The sequence below is a fragment of the Gracilinanus agilis genome, chromosome 5 (assembly GCF_016433145.1).
Source record: "Gracilinanus agilis isolate LMUSP501 chromosome 5, AgileGrace, whole genome shotgun sequence".
Classification (NCBI taxonomy): domain Eukaryota; kingdom Metazoa; phylum Chordata; class Mammalia; order Didelphimorphia; family Didelphidae; genus Gracilinanus; species Gracilinanus agilis.
In genome coordinates, this window is record NC_058134.1 from 56,102,250 (window position 1) to 56,123,775 (window position 21,526).

Genomic DNA, 21,526 nt, shown 5'->3' on the forward strand with positions numbered 1-21,526 from the left:
ATCAAAATTACATCTGGAACTGGGAAAATGAATATACATGTCAGGAGTAATAATTTAAAGAGTAACACTTCAACAATAGTTGATTAAATACAATTTGAAATATAAAAACAAAAAGAGAAGACTTAAAAAGAATTTCAAATTGTGCTTATAAAATAATTTAATATAATCTCCAGAATTTTTAATTTAACTTTCCCATGCTACTTAACATACCAAAGTGCCTTCTCTGTATTACCTACTCTGTTACACAAGTTAAATGTGTTCTAAGGGATTATGTTCCAAAATGGTGGCTAATTTTTAAAAAATTCACCAAAATATTAAACAGTTTTTTTGAATCAGGAATCTAACTCAGCTGGCCACTTCACTTCTCTAAGAATACAGAACAAACAGAAATCAAACAAAAAAGGACCATAAGCACCTAAAATGCACATTGAATTACTATTTTATTTTAAGCACATGTATGCTAACAAGGGCAATTAGCTAGTACAATGGAAATCAGAAAGAATCCTAGTCTTCCTGAGTTCAAATCCAACTTCAGATACTTATTAGCTGTATGACCCTGGGCAAGTCACTATACCCTGTTGGCTTTAGTATCCTTAGCGGTAAAACAAGCTTGAAAAGGAAATGACAAACCACCCCAGTATCTTTGTCAAGAAAACCTCAAATGGGACCATGAAGAGTTGAACACGAGTGAACAATGACAACTACACCGAACCCCCCACACACATATGACAGATGAGACAGACAGACAGACAGACAGATAGAAAGATAGATAGATCAATCAATCTTGGATCAAAAGTGGCAAATTAGAAGTGAAAAGTAAAGCTACCACAAGTAGGCACACTGGTAGCAGAGGGTAATGATAGCAAACAACAGATAGGAGTGAAAAACACTAAAAACGTCACAAACTCAAAAAATATCATGCTAGGACCACTTAGAGTAGGGACAATTGTTTCAACTAAGTAGTTTATGAAGATATCACTTTTGCTTGTATAGCAGAATACAGCAATGAATTTGGAGAAGTCACTCAATTTCTTTGATTTTATGTTAATGATGACTGAATCATAAAGGTTAAATTCTATTCAGGATACTGTATTAAGACAAAAGAAGGTAAAATATATTTGAAAAATATGCCACCAAATGGCTAATCAGTTATATGGAAAATCTGACTTCCATAATGCTGAATTTTCCTTTAAAAGTTCCTAATAGCCAAGATTTTTAATACATTTGGTTTGGAAAGCATTATGCAATTGCACTGTATCAAATTTTCATTTTTAAATATTGATCAATTAGGCTGACATGAAAATTCACAATCATTTTTTGGGTAGTGAAGTGATACATCCCCAAAGTTTAATCAAGTAGTAAAGAAAAGAAGATAAGAATGTAAAACACATGCATATTTTTATCAAAGAAGGTCATTTTAAACTTGGTTCTAGAAAACTGTTAAGTATATGTTTCTTAAATAATTTTCTATCCAAACTCTTCTAAATATTTAAGTAGCCAATTAAAATATCCTTTATTGGAGTTTGCTATAATTGAAAAGACAGTTATCAGAGGTCAGATGATACCTTTGCACCTAATCTATGAATGCCAACATGCCCCTTTTTAGTCATAACCACATTTCTCATTGGAATATAAACAAAGCCTTAAATGTAAATGCTGAATTTTTTCCTATGAAAAAAAATTAAAGAGGGGCAGCTAGGCAGCGCAGTGGATAGAGTGCCAGACCTAGAGACAAGACATTCTGCATTCAAATTTGACTTCAGATACTTCCTGGTGAGGTGACCCTGGACAAATCACTTAACTTCAATTGCCTATCTCTTACCATTTTTCTGCCTTGGAAATAATATTCAGTATAGATATTAACACAGAAGGTAAGGGTTTAAAAAAAGAAGTATGTCAGGTCAATGATACTATATGTTTTAAAATATAGTAAAACCTGTTTATCATTTGTTCTAGGTTGTCAGATTTACCAACTACAGTAACATACTTTTTCTCTGTAACAAAGAAATCCTACCACACATTTGTCTTCTCAAATTAATGCTATAATGGAGATTTATTACATTAAATATAGGGAAAATTATTAAAGGAGTAAAATAGCCCTGCAGAATTCGGGAAATATTTACAAATCCTTCTCCCTCCAAAAAATTAAAAGCAAAAAAAAGGATTTTAAATAGATTTCTAATGTTACATAAGTGAGTATTAGACAAAAGGACCCTGACTGTAGAAACAGTCCTACCAATGTACTGGTAACAGATATCACAATAAGAACACTGTCACCATACTAGGAAAGACTAAATGCTTCCTTCTCTCTTTGGCATAAAACTAGTTTCTTCATATATTTAAAGTTTAGATCTTAATGTGTTTTCATGTACCCTCAATTTGAAAAGAAAACTGCTTCATCAGAAGAAAGGTCAAAGGTAGTATTCTGAATATATATACAAAGAGTCCCTATGAAGGGGCCAGTAAAGGGATGGATGTAAAACTCATTATTTCCTGCCACATCAAAAGAAACTTGGAAATGGATTTTCAAGGAAATTAGTCACTCAGCTTTGAAGAATGAAACTAGATGCTATAGGTAGGTTTCAATTTTTTTTTGGTTGATGAATCAACAGTTGTCATGCAACATGGTGAGGATTTAGCTCTGTCCCCTACATGATAAAAGACAAATTGCTTTTTAAAATTACCATGCAGGAGTTTTATTTTAATGTCAGTGACATTTTTATAGTGCTTTAATCTATCATATTTTCTTAAAAAAATTTTTTGTCACTCTAAATAGTCTCTTAAAAAGTGACAGGATGTTTTCTGTTCAAAGAAAAATAAAGGAGACTCAAATAAAAATGCTCCCAAATTCACTTCTAGGAGATAAAATTTTAAATTAGAGATCTTAAAAAAAGGATAATAGGAAAATCTGAAGGCTATAATCCTCTGTGTGTGTGTGTGTGTGTGTGTGTGTGTGTGTTGGTGTGTGTGATATCAATATACAAAATATATCTATAGGGAAGGAAAAAATTTTTAATTTTCAAAGAATCAAAAAGAATTACATAAGATTGAAAGCAAGTATTATTTTAAGCATTTACTTTTTAAGATGGATTTCTTACAAATTTGTTTTAAATTGATTTATTATATATATGTATATATAGTTTCTTATAAAGCTAACTAACACCTAACTAATCACAGCAAAAGTACCACTTCATTCCTTAGCACCTGTAACAATAATCTCTGGATTATATTCAATATTCAACATCTGGAATTAAAAAGAGAAAGGGTTGGAAAAAAACATACTTCTAACTGATTACATGTGTGTATGATAGTTAAAGTTACCTATAAATTATTTATTAATGTAAAATGAAATATATATGTACATACACATACATGTATAATGCTTTGACTTTAAAACATTATCAATAGTTTGGGTTATTTTTCAAAATACAGCTTCCAGAATTACTGTCTCCTGCTCCATCTCCCTTTCCTAACTGCTTTTCTGAGTCACTTATACAACTCCTGATTGAGCAGAGGGTTTCTCAAAGAAAACTTCTGTAGTGCCCTAGAGACAGCTCTGATGACATGATAACGAAAGCCTTTAATTCCACTTAAGGAATAACTCTCCCCTTTAAAATAAGTTATATTTGCTATTTTTAATCTAATAAGAGAAAGATGTATTGAATTATAAGAGCACTGGGGTCTTCTTGGTCTTCTGTTACACTGAACTATTTTCATGAATTTTTTGTGATTCTCATTTCTTATCAAAGAAGATGACTGTCAAAATAATTATAAATTAGATCTCACAACATATCCCTCAAACAAGGAAGGCAAAATTGAATGTATTATTTTCATTCTCCCATCCCACACCTGCCAAAAATAAAACAACAAAAAACACTTTTGCTTACACATTTTCCTATTTTGGGTCAAGGGTACCACAACTGTTCCTATTAACAAAGCTCACATTGATGCTACCCTTAAATCTATCTTTATAACATTTCTCATGAGAGATGTCTTTTCTCTACACAAATAACTGTTACCCTAATTTAAATCTTTTACCTGAAAATTTTCAATAGCTTCTAATTGGTTTCTCTGTCTCAAGCTTCTCACTAGTCCAGTCTAACTTACATGTTTCAATCAAATTTACTGGATTAACTAAAAATTTCTATTATCTTCAGGACCAAATACAGGGTGCCACCAAAGTCTGAGCAGTTTTGAAGTTTTAACAGCTTCAAAAATATTAATGTTACAAATAAAAAAATCTAAAAGTTTCCATTATTTAAATTTCTTTTTTTCATTTAGTTTTGTAAATTTTGAATAATATTTTTTAATCACAAGAAACCTAGATGGAGAAGATGCCAAGAAAGAGAAGATACTGAATCTAAGAGGGTATTTGAACAATCTGCAAAATAAGTGTACCATGAGTCTGTTGAACTGAAAATTCCAAATCATAGTACACAGGATTCTAACAGCGAAGCTTCATAAGCATGCTTCCAAGATCACAATTGCTCAATGCTACAAAAAGATACTATGCAAGGCTAGATTTCTGTCAACTGATGAAATCAAAATTTGAAAATTCCAATGGTGTTCTTGATAAGTTGACCTTTTCTGATAAAGCAATTTTCTACATAAATGGTAAAATTAACTTCCACAGTTGAGGCTTAACATGAGACACCTCAAAAGTTAACATTTGCTGTGCCATTATGAAGTCTTGCAATATTGGTCTTCTTTTTTGAAGAATCTATAATCAATAGTGAATCTTACTTAGCAATGCTTTAGAATTTTTGCATTTCTGAACTGCAGAGGTTACATTTATTAAATAACATAATTTTTCAAGAAGATAAGCCACTTTGTATGAGAGTTTCTGAGACAGTCCAGGCTGGTAGATCAATACAGAAGGCACTCTTACTTGGTGACTTTTCTTTTGGAATCAAGTCAAAACTGTCACGTATGTACAGAAACCTCTTATCTTTGAGGTTTTATCTTGCCAAGCCTTAGGCAAGAAATACAAACATAATCCTTTTAGTTCCTTGGCAACAACTGTTAGAAAGTTTTCTAAAATTAAAAAATTCACTATAACAATGTCTAGCACTTCAGTGGCTATTAAGAAACATTGCTATTTAAATATTTTAAATTGCTAGCCTTTCAAATGTTTCTAAGTTTGTAGCATTTATATTTCTTGAGTTATTAAGGCTTAAAACTGCATCAAGGCTTTTAGGACACCCTGTATAATTCCTCTTTGGCAATTCCAATGTGGCCCCAATCTAACTTTCAGGTCTTACCATAAACTATTCTCCTTCTACAAACAATACAGTTCAGTCAAATTGATTCTAATATAGAGATGACACTCCATGTCTCCATTTCTGCCTTATGCCTAGAATGCCAGCCTTTCTAAAGGTCATCTATCTGGATGTCTTGATTTCCTCAAGGATCAGCTCAAGTGCCATCTTCTTCACAGTACATTTCATAATCCACCAACTGCTAATTTCTTCTTCTCACATATAGGCATCATGCTCTCTGGCTACACAAAACCTTGAGGGCAGGGAAGATTTTAACTTTTGTCTGTTTCCAGTAGGTGGATTACTACCGCACCGTAATAAAATGTTTGTTGATTAATGAAATCTTCCAGTGTCATCCTATGTAAAATTAGTTACTCTCTTTCATTACTAAATCTCTCTGCTTGAAAACAAATCAAATGTCTGCTCATTATGGTAGATTTTGAGCCTTTTGGTTTCCTTGTTATGACAAATGATTTACACCAGTTAACTTTCTTTCATCTGTCTACAATACATTTACATCATCAGTAACTTGCTTAAAAAAGTTAGTTTTAGAGCTGTTTAAACACAGATTTTTAAAATAATTTTTTATTCTTTCGTCTAGCTTTGTATTAATTTTGATCCTTGTTCTAATGGGCTAGTGTTCTAGTCATATAGACTATTTGGGAATAGTTCCCATATTGGTGAAAAGAAATTTGGTGTTAAAATATAATTGATTTCATTTTTAAAAATGTTATTTATTGATCACCATGTCCAGTATCTTCCAATTCTTTTTTTGAAGGAAGTATTTGTGATGCCCATATATACAAAAGATATCTGTATGAAAATCTTTAGTGTCATTCCTTATTCTGAATCCATATGTTCCAAAAAAAGTTTTAATTACTTTTTACAATTTTCAACTTTGTACTTAAATTACTAAGAATCGAACTATATTGTTTTCATTTCTTCTTACTAAGTTCTTCATAGACTTTTCTATCTCTGTGTCCATCTTCTGCAATATTTACTGGTTCATAACCAGGTGAGAAGGGAGAGCATTCAAGGCATGGAGGAAAGTCAGTGAAAAAGCACAGGGCTAGGAAATAGAATGTTGTGTGCAAGGATCCATAAGAATGTCAAAGTCACATTGTACACAGAGACTGATACACCGTAGTACAATAGAACATAATGGACTTCTATACTAGCAGCAATGCAAGGATCCAGAGCAAGGCTGAGGGACTTCTGAGAAAGAAAACTAGCCACATTCAGAGGAAGAACTATGGGAGGAGAAACACAGAAGAGAAACAACTGCTTGAACATATGGGCTGAAGGGGATATTATTGGGGATGTAGACACTAAATGATAACTCTAGTCCAACTATCAATAATATGGAATTAGATCTTAATCAATGATACAAGTAAAACCCAGGGGAATTGTGCATCGGCTAAGGGAGGTTAGGGAGGTTTGGGGGAGAGAGAAAGAACATGAAACATGTAACTATGGGAAAATACTCAAAATAAAAATTAAAGAAAGGAAAAAAAAGAAAAAAGGTCAGTGTCACTTTCTTCCAGAATAGGTGAAAGGGCATAAAGATCCTGTAGATAATAAAGAACCAGCAGAGTTCGAGCAGGGGCTGATAAAGTTAGACCTGCACTTTAGGAAAATCATTGGCAGCTAAGTGGGGAAGGGGGGGGAAAAAGCAAGGAAGAGTGAAGGAGAAGGAGACGGGTGCTTACTAAGGGCCTCCTAAATGCCTGACACTGGGCTAAATACTTTACAAACACTGTCTTGTTGGATCCTCACAAAAGCCCTGTGAGTGGAGGAAGGATTAGACTTAACAGAGACTGACAAGAAGAAGCCTATTGCAAGGGTGTAGTTAATTAGCAAGGATGGTAGGACCAAATGAATATTTGTTTTCTACAAATGGGAGAAAGATATTTTAATGCTTTAAGGAAGGAATTCATAGCTAGAGACAGAATAGAAATGTCTGACAGATTAGAATATGATGAGTAAGCTTTTTCTTGTTTACTTTATCAGAAAATGCATGATGAATGCTTTTTGACAAATTATACTGCTTAAAGACATATTATTTTCCCTGAATCTAAATTTACTTTGCACACATCTGATATGCATTCCTCATCATCATCACCAGTTAGTTACTGGTCTCTTTTGGCATTATGACTCCAACTTTATAATTTTTAGTCAGAATAGAGCAAAATGTTATAGTGTTTATTAGCAAATGTTCTGGACCAAAAAATTCCTAATGCTTGGATCACAGTTTGTGGCACAATAACAACATTTAGATCTCTGGCATTAATAGTATTACATAGGTAGAATGCTGCTGTCGAATCTGTAATAGTTTAGGACACCCCTTTTTATAGCTCACTTTAAAAAGAAGATTTTTCTGAAGTGGGTTTTATCACTTGTGATTGTTGGGTATGATAATTAAAATTAAAACTAAAATAAAATGCTATAAAAAACTGATGTACATTGCTAAGAAAATCAGAGTACTCATTTTTCTGACCAATTCTACTTTAAGAGAATAAATTAAAAGAAAAAATTATCTTCTCCCTTGGCCATCTAAGTGCCCTTATTAGGCAACTTCAAAGATCTGAGAGGAAAAACAACAAACCTATGCCTAGATTTCAAGTACCAATATGAAACAAATATATGGAAAATTACATAATTTTAGAAGTGAAAGAATTATATTTTAAAAAGCAAAGATCAAATGTCAAGCAAATACTATTTTGCATAAATTACTGGACTAGCATTGGGATTAGTAATTTATTTTCTAGTTAATGTAATCAAATTTAGCCAATTTTAATTTTTATAGCCATCTACTTAATTTTGGTTTATTTTATAGCTCTAAATTTCAAATTAAACTGCCCAAAACTGTCACTCTCCCACATCTAATGAAATTATTCTTCTTGTTCTTTTGTTCTTTAAGTCAAAAAATTAGGATTTCCACTAACATAGAATAAACAAAATCTTCTTTCTGATTCCTGAAAGGCAGGTTCCCATTATGTATAATGCTTTGGTAGGAAAAAAGAACAATTTAATTTGCCACAAACTGGACTTCTCAAATGTGTGAAATCATAACTTCATTAAGTGTATGGGTCAGCACCCAAATTGAGAATCATAAATTTGTACAACCAACATTTCCATGGCACTTCACCCCTACAATTTGAAGAGTTAAATACCTCATCATAAAGGGAAAACCCAAAACATATGGATAAGTGATCATTTCCCCAAAAGGAAACAATTTTCTTGTTTATCTGAGGGCACATGCAATTATATTTTCATGGTCTACATCAACCAACCATCAATATTAAACTTTAAACAAACTATTTAGAACCTATATATTGAGACAAGGTCCATTAACCAAACAAAGAATTACCTTAAAAGGAATTACTAAATATTAATTTAAGGAACTATTTTACCAGTTTGGGACAAATCTTTTTTAAAAAAACTGACAAAGGAAAAAGCAAAAGGAGTGTTATTTAGAACATTATTAGTTCAGTTAATAAATGAGTTAAAATAACATAGTTGTATGATTACTAAGAAAGAGTTGTGATCCTAATCAGGGCCAAGGAAATAATTATAAAAAACTAGTCATAAATCAAATTAACTACAAGTCCATTATCAAGAACATAGGGAGGGGGCAGCTGAGTAGCTCAGTGGATTGAGAGTCAGGCCTAGAGATGGGAGGTCCTAGATTCAAATCTGGCCTCAGACACTTCCCAGCTGTGTGACCCTGGGCAAGTCACTTGACCCCGATTGCCCACCCTTATCACTCTTCCACCAAGGAGCCAATACACAGAAGTTAAGGGTTTAAAAAAAACATAGGGAAAATCTTGTTATTAATAAATGTTCATTCCACTAGAACCTCTACTTAATAAAGAAAATGACCAAGTTCTATTCCACTTTTCTTGAACTAATGCTCTATAAAAACATCATAGAATAAACTGTAGTTTCTTGCATTTCACTGTAACTGGTCCTGGTCATGAATCCTTCTCACTGAGGAAGAGAGATAGAGAGACACTCATATAGAGAGATTAAGATTGAAGCCTGAAGAGACTTCTGGTTATATTATGGCTCTAACATACCAACGAGAGTGGGGCTCTTGTAAACGTGTTAAAGATTTCTTCTTTGAGACCTCATTTGGAGAATGTTCTCCAGGTCCCTATGGAATTTTATGTGTTTTTGTGCCTTTAATGTCTGCTGTCTTGAATTTGATTTGTCTGCACCTAGAGGGAATGACCATGATTAAAGGATGAGAGTTCAGTTCCTGAGAAAATCCTTGGAGCCATTCCTTTACTGGAAAGTTATACATATGTTAAGAACTTTGGGATTCTATAAGGCAAAGTTCAAGGGATACCTTACCTGTAGGAGGAATAAATGTGCTAAAAGATCAGAGGAAGAAACTACTTCCATTTTGGGGAAGGAGAATGGGCAGAAAGAAGGAAGAAGACTCAAGAAGACTTTAAAGAGGCAAGGGTAGGAAATCTATAAGCAGAGATAGAGAAAAATTATTCCAGTCTGAAAGAACAAGAGTCAAAGGCAGGAGGCAACAAAGCATGAAGAATGCATGGGAAATGGAGAACAAACTAGTTAGGCTGTGCACAGAATGAGGGGAATAGTATATGGAAAAGAAATGTTAGAGTTAGAATGGAGAAGTCCTGAATGCCAGGCCAAGAAGTACTGCTTCTATTCCAAAGACAGGAAGGAATTACTGAATGTTTCTAAGCAATGTGATCATATCTGTATATCATTTAGATCAATCTAGCAAATAAGCATGGGTTGGATAGGGAAGAGATAAGTGGGAAGACGTGTACCAAATTTTTCTGTGCCAAAGGCAATTAATTAAGAGTATTTCTGTCCCAAAGATATTTTTTAAGAAGGAGAAAAGGTCCTATTTGCAAACAAATATTTATATCAGCTTTTTTTTTTGTAGTGGTATAGAATTGGAAATTGTGGGGATGTCCATCAATTTGTGGGTAGCTGAACAAGTTATGATATATGATTGTGATAGAACACAATTATGCTATGAGAAATGATGAGTAACATTTAAAAAAAAATCCTGGAAAGTCTTATATGAATTTGATGCAGAGTGAAGTGAACAGAAACAGGAGAATATTATACCCAATAAAAACAGCAATGCTGTACAATGATCAATTGTGAGAGTTAGCTAACCTCAGCAATATAATAATCTAAAACAATCTCTGAGAACTCATGATAAAAGATGCCATCTACCTGCTGAGAAAGAACTGATGGGAGTCTAAAAGCAGCCAGAAGCATACTATATTTTACTTTCTTTATTACAGAAGCAGACTACATTTTATTTTTTGTTTGATATCCCTTCACAAAATAACTAATATGAAAAAATGTTTAACATGATTGTAATATTTTAAAAAGAAATATCATGAAGCACTTGTTCATCTTGTATTACAGGGCTCATGATGAGCATTAATAAGACTATCATGAAAAGCACTATGAGCCAACATCAATTGTAGGGAATAGGTCAGTAATTCCATGAAAAACATAAGGCTCTCCAAATTAAATCAGAATATACTTCAATATTCAATCTTCTTTTTAAGATAGAGATAGGGGAAGATTTTTGTGGGGGAAAAAGGGGTGGAAAGTATGGTTTAGGAAAGAGAAATGTAAGAAGTCAAAGGTTTGTAGACCATTAAAGAAGCCTCACAACAATATTTAGCAAGAATGTTTTCTTCCAAAGAGTGGAAGCACTATAGCACTGAATATTTTAAAAAATGCAACTGGTTATATAATAATATACAGAAAACAATTAATTATCAATGTGGGAGTTATCTTCCAATTAGCTATTTGTGTTCGAACCTTTTTGGACAAAGATAACACTATACATGAACTAGTAGAATAAATATAAATAAGATATGTATACCTATTTTAAATAGTGGGAAATCCATAAAAGAACAGGTGAAGACAGGGACTGTCATTTTCAAAGGTCATTTATCCAATGTAAATTAATTTTGACAAAACTGAAATATACAATAGCTCAGGGCAAAACCGATTTAGAATAGACTTCTTCTGAACAAAACAAACCATTTTAGAATCATAAGTTTCATACCTATAAGTTCAAATTTGGCCCCTAGTGTTAGGACATGAAGTTTCTCTTGTGTGATGCTTAAACCTTGAGCATTTGTGTTAGGTCATAAGTCTTGTTCCAAATTCTTTTCTTGATTTCACCTCCTCTAAATTTCTCAAGGTCTCAATTGTTATTTTTCTTCTTTAATAAATTACTCAATTTTTTTGTATCTAACTTAGGAGGTAGACATTCACTTTTCCCTTTCTTCTTAAATTTAAAACCCTTTTAAACTGATTTGTCAGATGCCTATCAATTAGATTCTTACCAGTTTTGTTAGGCATATTTAGATCTCTGTCTAGTAATATGTCATCTCTATTTTATAAGTCATGGTGGAGAAATCCAAATCCCATTTCTCAGGCATCAGCTTCTTAACCAGATTTTTCACTTTCCAAAGTAATTTTTCTGCTTCCGTCCTTTGACCTTTAATGGGCAATAGTGAGAAAAACATAACCTGTGCTTTTAATTACTGAAAATATTTTTAGAACCCTTCTAGAAGTGCCATTTGTGATAAATCTTGGGAGGTTTTGTCATGCCTTGGAAACATTCCTCCTGGAAGGCAAGAGCTTTCTACTATTGCTAGTAGGTGGACAAATAGCAGTCTTAGTACCACTGGGCACAGAAACACCAACTAAGGTTGCTTTTCTCATCTTCTTTTGATCTTTATTTGATGATCTATTTAACTAATAGCTTCTGTGGCCCTATTATACCCTTCACTGGAGGCAAGCAGTATCTAGCACTCTCTTTTTCCAAAAGCTTTCAATATTTTTTAAAGCTCTAATTGTATAGCAATACACATGATAAAAGTGAATGGACAGACTGTTGTCTGCAACATTGGTGAGAATACCCACAAAAAGAAGCAATGTGGTATGAGAGCAAGATACCATAGTGGGCACTAGGGATACAAAGACAAAACAAGACAAAAAAATACCAATGCCTACTCTCCAGGAGCTGTTACTCTTAATCTGCTTGACTCTATAGACCAAAATGGCACATTATATTTTCTCCTCCAAAAATATGCCTCCCAAATATATAACAAAATCATATAAGATTCCTTAAGGGATGTAATATCTGAGATTGATTTTGAAAAATTATTATTAAAAAGAAAAGATATAAAGTAGGGAAACATGTTCATGAAAGGTACTCATTAACATCTTAGAAGCTATTAAATGCAGAGTTAAAATTGAGGAGATTCCCAATAGAGGGTTAGATACTCCAAATGTTTCTGTGTTTAGAAGACTCTGTCAATCACATCAAGTCTTTAAACACTGCATAGACTGCTAAATAATATCTGTAATTACTCAAAAGACTTTGACCTAACTATCCAAACAAGAAAAACCAAATGGAGAAATATTTGTTGTCTCAAACTTCTCCTCTTTCCTTGGTACAGCACTGTTGATCTTGTCTCTTTGCTAGATGCCACCACCACACAGGATCCCAGGGGAAATCAGGATGCAGGGTGTCCTTTTATTCTGAGTTCTCCCAGGGCTAACCACAGTTTGTGCTAACCCCTAATGGAGTCCCACTCAGAGCACAAGTCACTTCTTCCTGCTCCTTCATTCCATCTTGGAATTCTCAGCTCCAGCTCCTTCCCCCTAGATACACCTTAATTCTTAATTAACTAACTAATCTAATCTTCCTCACAACAACTATAGAGCATATTCATCCGTAAATACTGATTATGAATAGATGCTAAAAACGAATAACTAGTACCAGAAATAATCAGGACAAAAAAGTGGGCCATAATGCTTTTGTAAAAAACTGATAGTTCTTTTATAACAAGACAGACAGGAATGGAGATTATGATATAGATTGGAAGGTGCACTCACAGCAATGAGATCAAATATCAACAAAGTGTTCAAGTTTAAGGTTACAATATGCATGATAAACATTATTTCATTTCATGCTATTAAATAATTGTTTCATAAATATTCAGAATGATGTTATTTGGGGAATATTCATTTTCACTGCTACTTGTGAAGTAGTTTAGGAAAAAGCCTACAAATCTACTGAAAAACATTTATGTAGTATTTTGTGAAATTATATCAGATGCTAGATGCAACACAACATTCTTGAAAAGTGAAACTTTAAAAAGCCTCTAGGATGATTATTAATTACACTATTCAATTTGTATTTCTAATACAAGACAAAAAATTCTAAGTGATAACTTCTTTTCAAAATGGTACAAACACTATAAAGCAGTGGTCATCAAAACAATATGGTACTGGCTAAGAGACAGAAGGGAGGATCAATGGAATAGACTAGGGATAAATGATGTCAGCAAGGTAGTGTTTTCCAGGCTTTTGGGACAAGAACTCACTATTTGACAAAAACTGCTGGGAAAATTAGAAAACAGTATGGGAAAAATTACATATAGATCAACATCTTACACCCTGTTGACATGGAATCTAGAGACCACAAACTTGTGGCTTAGTGAGATCTGATGAACCCCAAGTTTTAGAAATAGCATGTAGGCTGGAGACCCCCAAAGCTTGTACATCCCCTTCCCCTGAGAATCCACCCTGAAGAATCTCAGGCTAGTAGTTGCAGACTGAATAATGGACCCTAGGGTAAATGCTAAATATTCTTTTGTCTTAGGTAAATCTTCCCCTTTGTATCAGAGACCCTTTCCCAGGTTGACACACCTGGGCAGGGACCATCCTTTAGTATCCATTATATAAGCAGCCCCTTCCCTTACACCTAGTCTCCAGATATGATTCCAATCCCAAGCTTGATTGTATCCAGTCAGTATAATGTCAGTCATCTTTCCCAGCCCCTGGATCTTCCTAAATGGTATATAAGCTCCCCAATTTCCTTTGTTCCTTGGAGTGGTCATCTAGTGAGGTGTCACTCCCAGGGGGTCAGGGAGCAGAGTTCACTCTGCACAAAGTGCAGCTCTGCATAAGAGGTCTAATCAGCCCTGTTCCCCCTTTTCCTTGATTAAAGAGTGACTTTATGACTATTTAACAGTTCTGTGTTTTTTATAAGTTAACAACCCTATACCAATATAAATTCATAATGGGTAAATGCCTTAAATATAAAGAGTGAAATCATAAATAAATTAGGTGAATATAGAATAGTATGCCTTTCAGATTTGTGGGAAAGGAAGACCAAGCAAGAGATAGAACATTGCAAAATGTAAAATGAATGACTTTGATTATATCAAATTAAAAAGGTTTTGTAGAAACAAAACCAATGCAACCAAAATTAAAAGGAAAGCAACAAACTGGGAGAACATTTTTATAACAAAACTTTCTGACAAGAGTTTTAGTTTAACAAATATATAAGGAACTGAGTCAAATTTACAAAAAAATCAAGTCATTCCCCAATCAACAAATGGTCAAGGGACATGAATAGGCAGTTTTCACAGGATAAAATCAAGACTATTGATAAGCACATGAAAAGGGGCTTTAAATCCCTCCAGATTAGAAAAATGCAAATCAAAACAACTCTTAAGGCACCACCTCACACCTAAAAGGTAGGCCAATAGGGCAACAAAAGAAAGTGATAAATGTTGGAGGGGTTGTGGCAAAATTGGGACACTAATATGCTGCTGGAAGAGGTATGAATTGGTCCAATCATTTTGGATGGCAGTTTGGAACTATGCCCAAAGGGCTTTTAAAGAATGTCTTCCCTTTGACCTAGCCATACCACTGTTGGGTTTGTACCTGAAAGAAATAATAAGGAAAAAGACTTGTAGAAAAATATTTATAGATGCATTCTTTGTGGTGGCAAAAAATTAAAAATGAGGGGGTGTCCATTGATTGGGGAATGGCTGAACAAACTGTGATATCTGATGATGATGGAATACTATTGTGGTGAAAGGAATAATGAACTGGAATGACCCCCAGGAATTGATGCAGAGTAAAAGGAGCAGAACCAGAAGAACATTGTACACAGAGACAGATACACTGTGGCACAATAGAAAATAATGGACTTCTCTACTAGCAGCAATGCAATGATCCAGGACAATTCTGAGGAATTTATGAGAAAAAACACTATCCACATCCAGAGAAAGAACAGTGAGAGTAGAAACTCAGAAGAAAAACATATAATTGATCACATGTTTTGATGGGGATATGATCAGGGATATTGATTTTAAATGATCGCTCTATCATTTCCATAATAATATGGAAATATGAACAATGATACCTGTAAAACACAGTGGAATTGCTTGTTGACTCCAGCAGAGGATAGGGAAGAGTGGAAGGAAAGAACATGAATCATGTAACCATGGAAAAATATTGTAATTTAATCATTAAATAAAAATTTTAAAAATGATACTTACAGAATGTTAAATTGTACAAAATAAATATGAAGATGGATAAATCCTTGATTGGTAGTATTATAATAGATACCTAGTACTGGGGGAAGGGGTACAGATAAGATGGCAGAGAACACGCATGTACCTATCTGATCTCTACCAAATTACCCTCGCAAAACTAAGATATAATGGCTCAAAATGAATTCTGGAGCCATGTATCAAAAAGTATTAAAAAAATTACAAAAAAAGAATAAAAGGTGAAATGATTTTCAGCCCCAAATCACTTAGAAGGCCAGCACAAGGGATCTAGTACACCAAGGTAGAGATGGAGCACAGCATCCAGGGCAGGCCCTGCCTGACAACTGGCACAAAAATCCAATGAAGAGAACTTAAAAAACAGCAGCAGCTAAAGCAGAAGGAAAGGCTTCCAGACCTTTCAGCTGAAGACTGTAAGGAGAACTGGACTCAGAAGATTATAGAGTTTAGATTGCTTTGGGTGCAAGACTTGTAATATTGCCCATATGGAGAAGAGGGTTGCAGTTGTAGGGGCATAATCTCAGGGTGAGGAAGAGAGTTAACAGACACCAGCACTTGTAGCCACATAGGAGTAGAGGACCCTAGTCATGGTTCCTGGACTGAAAAGACTATTTGCAATTACTCACAGACCACAGCACAGCCTGGGAGAAAATTAAACACACATCTCCTTAAGTCACAGGACCTCGGAAGAACCAAAGGCAGACATATCACCAGAGCCAACTCCATAGGCAACTACACAAAGAACCTGAAGCTTGGAATAGTGCTTCCTTTACCACAGTTCCAGAGCTTAATTTAGACATTTTTTTTAAATTAAAAGAAAAGAAAAAGGCAGGAAAATGAGCAAATAACAAAAAATGAAACACAAGATAGAAAGTCATTTTGGTGACAGGGAAGACCAAAACACAAACTCAGGAGAAGACAAAAAAGTCACTACTACCATATCTAGAGCTTCCAAGAAAAAGATAAATTGCTCTCAAGCCCAAAATGAATTAATAGAGGAACCCAAAAAGGATTTTAAAAATTAGAGAGGTAGAAGAAAAATTGGCAAAAGAAATGAAGGTGACACAGGAAAATCATGAGAAAAGAATTAACAGGTCAGTAAAAGAGGCAAAAAAAAATACTGAAGAAATTAATATCTAAAAAACCACAATTGACTAGTTGGTAAAAGAGGCACAAAAATCCAATGAAGAGAACTTCTTAAAAAACAGCATTGGCCAAATGGAAAAAAAATACAAAAATGCACTGAAGAAAAGAACTTCAAAGGCAGAATGGACACTATGGAAAGAGGTACAAAAAAATCTTGTGTTGGAAAACACAAAAACTGTTTACAAATTAGAATTGGCCAAATGGAAAAGGGGGCACAAAAGTTCACTCAAGAAAATTATGCCTCAAAAATTAGAATGGGGCAAGTGGAAGCCAATGACTCCATGATACATTAAAAACAATCAAACAATTGTTTTAAAAGAAAAAACAGAAGAAAATGTGACATATCTAATTGGAAAAATAACTGACCTAGAAAATTAATCCAGGAGAGATAATTTAAAAATTATTGAATTATCTGAAAACACAATAAAAAAAAAGTATAGATACTGTCTTTTAAGAAATCAAGAAATTATTAAGGGAAGCAATTGGATAGCTCAATGGATTGAGAGCCAAGCTTAGAGATAGAAGGTCCTGGGTTCAAATCTGGCCTCAGACACTTCCTAGCTGTGTGTCCCTGGGCAAGTCACTTAACCCCCATAAACAGTACTAATTCTAAGGTGGAAGGCAAGGGTTTAAAAAAAATTATTAAGGAAAACTGCCCTGATATTCCAGAACCAGAGGGCAAAATAGAAATTGAAAAAATCCACCAATCACCTCCTGAAAAAACTCCCAAAAGGATAACTCCCTGGAATATAACAGTCGAATTTCTGATCTTGAGTCAGAAAAACTGGCTTAAAATCTCATTTCTGACATTTAGTACCTAGGTGACCTTGGGAAAGTTATTTAAGTTCTCACTGGATCTCAGTTTCCTCACTGATAAAATGGATGGGGTTATACTAGATGACAAGAAAGAACATTGGACTTGGAATCAAAAGATCTTGGTTCTAATTTAATTTCAATCCTTATTATAGGTAATTTAATTTCTATAATCTTAGATTCCACATTTGTAAACTGGAGGTAATAATACACTATCTGATTCACAAAGTAGCTATGAGGAGTTTATAAATCACAAAATGTCAAATGCTAACTCTATTACTATTATTCTTATTACTGATATCACTAATATAATTGTTTATTGTATAGATTATTGTTTACTTCTAACAGTCTAGTAGTAGAGTACACTGATTTTTTTTAGCCAGTTAGTCTTTCTACAACATCAACAACTTTTGTGAAACTCCAGAGGCAAAAGCTACAAAGTAAGAAAAGTTAAATAATTGTAACTTGAAATGATTCTAAAGTTAGCTAACAAAAAAACACACAACAGAATAAAGATGCCTTACTGTAATTTTTAAAAAAGATTCAAGGATTATGAAATAAATGTCTTAGAAAAATATTTAATAAAGTTTATACAAAGACCTCAACTTAAAGCAGCCACATTCAGTATCTGTATGCTGAAAGTCTTAGAACAAAACCCAAATTATCCAACTATCATACCTTGGCAAAAAAGACGGTGAGGTGAGTTTCACTGCCAACAATCCAAATGGGGAACTTTGGTGATTTCAAGTAAGAACCAACCTAAGGCAAATTCAGTAAAACAAAAATAAAGTCAGAGAGATTGTTCTATTTCATCATGGTAATAATTATATAAAATTTTAAAGTACTTTCATTACCAGAAGTAGTTTTGATATTCTGCAGATTCACATAGACCTATCCAGATTGATAATTCTCTACTACTCATTAAATCAACAAAATGCACTGTCTTTTTTCCCACTCCGCCCTGTCTTCTGAATTTTCCTCTCATTCTTGAGGGCACCAAAATCCTTGCAGTTACTCAGGTTTACAAACTTGGTGTTGAAAGATTAAAATTAATATCCAATAACTCCAAGTATTATATTTTATAAATTTATTAATAATCACTTGAAGTAGAGGAAATAGAAAGAACCTGAGTAAAGAGAAGTTTTCCTGACCATGATTAGCGGGAGAAGAGAGAGCATGAGGGTGGGGTTACAGAAACTTTATCTCCAAAACATAAAGACTTAACATGAGGACAAAAAGAGGGATTCTGGGAAAAGGAGTCCTGGGGTACGAAATTCTAATTACACAGTGTCAATATTTTCAAGAAGAAAAAATAACTGGAGTTAATTGAATGGGGGTGTGTGATATAATCAGATGAATACTTTAAGAAGGTCAATTTTATAGTTTAGTGGGGGATAGACTGGGGTAGTTGAGGCAGGGAGAACTTCCATAAGGCAATTATACTATTCCAGGGATAAGGTGATGAAGGCTACTTCCAGGATAGTGGCAGTGTCAGAAAACAGAAGAGGATGCAAGAGAGATGTTACAAAGATAAAAGCTACAAAACTTGGCAACAAATTGAAGGTTGGGAGATTTGGGTTAGGTTAAAAGAGGACAACAGCTAGGTTGCAAGCTTGTGTGACTGGCAGGGTAGTGGTGGCTTGACAGTAACAGAGAAGACCAATAGTCAATAAACAATTATCAGGCACCTTTTACATGCTAGGCATTGTGTGAAGTACTAGGGATACAAAAATGGAAAAACACAGTCCCTACCTTCAAGGAATTTACAATATAATATATAAATAAAACAGCAAGTTCTAATTCCCCAATAAATGCTGGGTTGTTGCAAAGTTAAATATATACTTATGGCCTCAAAGGGCAAAAAGTCCACCTACAAAAAAAGTAAATAAAAATATAATTTAGGGAAGTATTGTAAACGTATGTAATGGTCCTTGCTTTTACTAATGAATAATAATATTGAAGATGACATTCAGTGTTAACATGGTCTCCAGATTCTATTTCTCCTCACTGCCAAATTATAAGAAAAGGGAAAGGAAAACGTCCACATTTAATTAAATTAGTCCAAATCCCCAAGTGTTCTTGACCCTATCTTCCTAAGCAGCTGGTATAGAGCAGATATACTGATTTTAAGCAATATATCTTCAGTAATTTACAGATACAAGATGTTTCAGCTGCTGTTAACATAGTATGAGTCATATTTACAGGATAAAAAAACCTCAGTAATCAAAAAAATGAGAATCAGTCCTCATTAGTATCCATAGATGAGGCAGACATTATTCTATTATAATGAAAGGCTAAAAAAGACTATTTAGAAAATGTTAAAGTTCTAAACAAATGAAAAATTGATGTTTATAATGTCACAATTAGCATCGTCATGACAACCAACCTTATGTATTGCTAGCTTTCAAATAAAGGCATATTTCCAAAACAAGCTGGGGAACCCAACATAGCATTTTTTTCTTGTTCTTCAAATTCAGTTGTGCTTCTATATATGTTTTAAAATGATTCAGATTTTAAAATATTTCACTTAAGTTATTTGGAATTACAATTTATAAACTATTAACATTTTTCATTGTGATAATATAATCTCCAAAAAAATAAGACAAGTATTAAATGAGTTTGATTCTTCTCTAAGTCTAGTTTTCTATAGAGATTACAGATAAGACACGGTCCCAGCTGCCAAAAAGCTCATGATATAACTAGCAAAATTAACACACATTACATAATAAGGAAAAAAACAAAACAACATATAAAAATATGCTGGAAGATCAATGCAAATAAAATGATGTATGCTACTGAAAAAAAAAGCTTAACCCTCACCTATGGCTCCAAATGGCATCATTTGAGAACCTAACGACTTAATGTTAATAAGCAGCCCTGTAAGAACACCACCAAAATGATTTAGTCATAATCATACCTAAAACTTATTCAGTAAACAACTAACACTCAATGTTGTTAACTGACTACTAGTAGTTCATTTTAATAAGGAGAGATTTAGAAGCTTAGGTGAATTCAACAGACATTATGGTCTCTCCTGGGAATCCAACAACGGGTTATGACGATTGGAAAAAGAATTGTAGATAGGCGAAGCATCCCTAGAATTCAAGTGATTTTCATATGGCATAACCCCAAGGCCTTCAGTTTTCCCGGTTAATATACTCTGGCTGCTGTTCAACTTATTAAAAACTTTTTAAAATGGTCTATGTTAGATATATTATAAAGCAGTAATTATAAAACTATCTGGCACTGCCTAAGAAACAGAAAAGTAGATAACTGTAATAGAATAGATATTTTTAAAAAAGTCTTAAGAGATTATAATAGCCTTGTGTTCAACAAAGGTTAAGTTCCAAGATTTTTTTTTTAAATAATTCACTATTTGGTAAAAATTGTTGAGAAAACTAAAAAGCAGATATAGATCAATATTCTACTGCATTTACCAAGGTAAGATCAAAATGGATATATGATCAGATTTAAAAATGTTGTGAAATGTAAAATGGATAACTTTGAATACATTAAATTAAAATTTTTTGTACAAAACTGATGTAGCCAAAATTAGAAGGAAAGTAATAAGGTGGGGACAAATTTTTATAGACAGTTTCTGGATAGAGGTCTTATATCTAATATATAAAGAACTTTGTCAAATATATAAGCATATAACCCATTTCTCAACTGATAAGTGGTCCAAAGATATAGACAATTTTTGAATGACAAAATCAAAGTCAGAAATAACTATATGAAAAACTGCCCTAAATCATTATTGATTAGAGAAATGCCAATCAAAATAACTGAGGTATCATATCGCAGCTATCATATTGGCTAAAATGATAAAAGAGCAAAATTAAAAGTGTTGGAGGGATGAAGAAAAATGGGAGCACTAATACACTGTTGGTAGAACTGTAAACGGATCCAACCATT

General features: G+C 33.5%; 1 protein-coding gene across 1 annotated transcript in view; it reads right to left on the bottom strand.

Annotated features, from left to right (window-relative positions):
- Positions 1-21,526, bottom strand: part of MINDY3 (MINDY lysine 48 deubiquitinase 3) — a 98,664-nt gene that overhangs the window by 31,929 nt on the left and 45,209 nt on the right. The window contains exon 10 of the mRNA XM_044677273.1: positions 18,290-18,370. Coding sequence (XP_044533208.1) covers positions 18,290-18,370 — 81 coding nt within the window. The remainder of the gene's footprint in view (positions 1-18,289; positions 18,371-21,526) is intronic.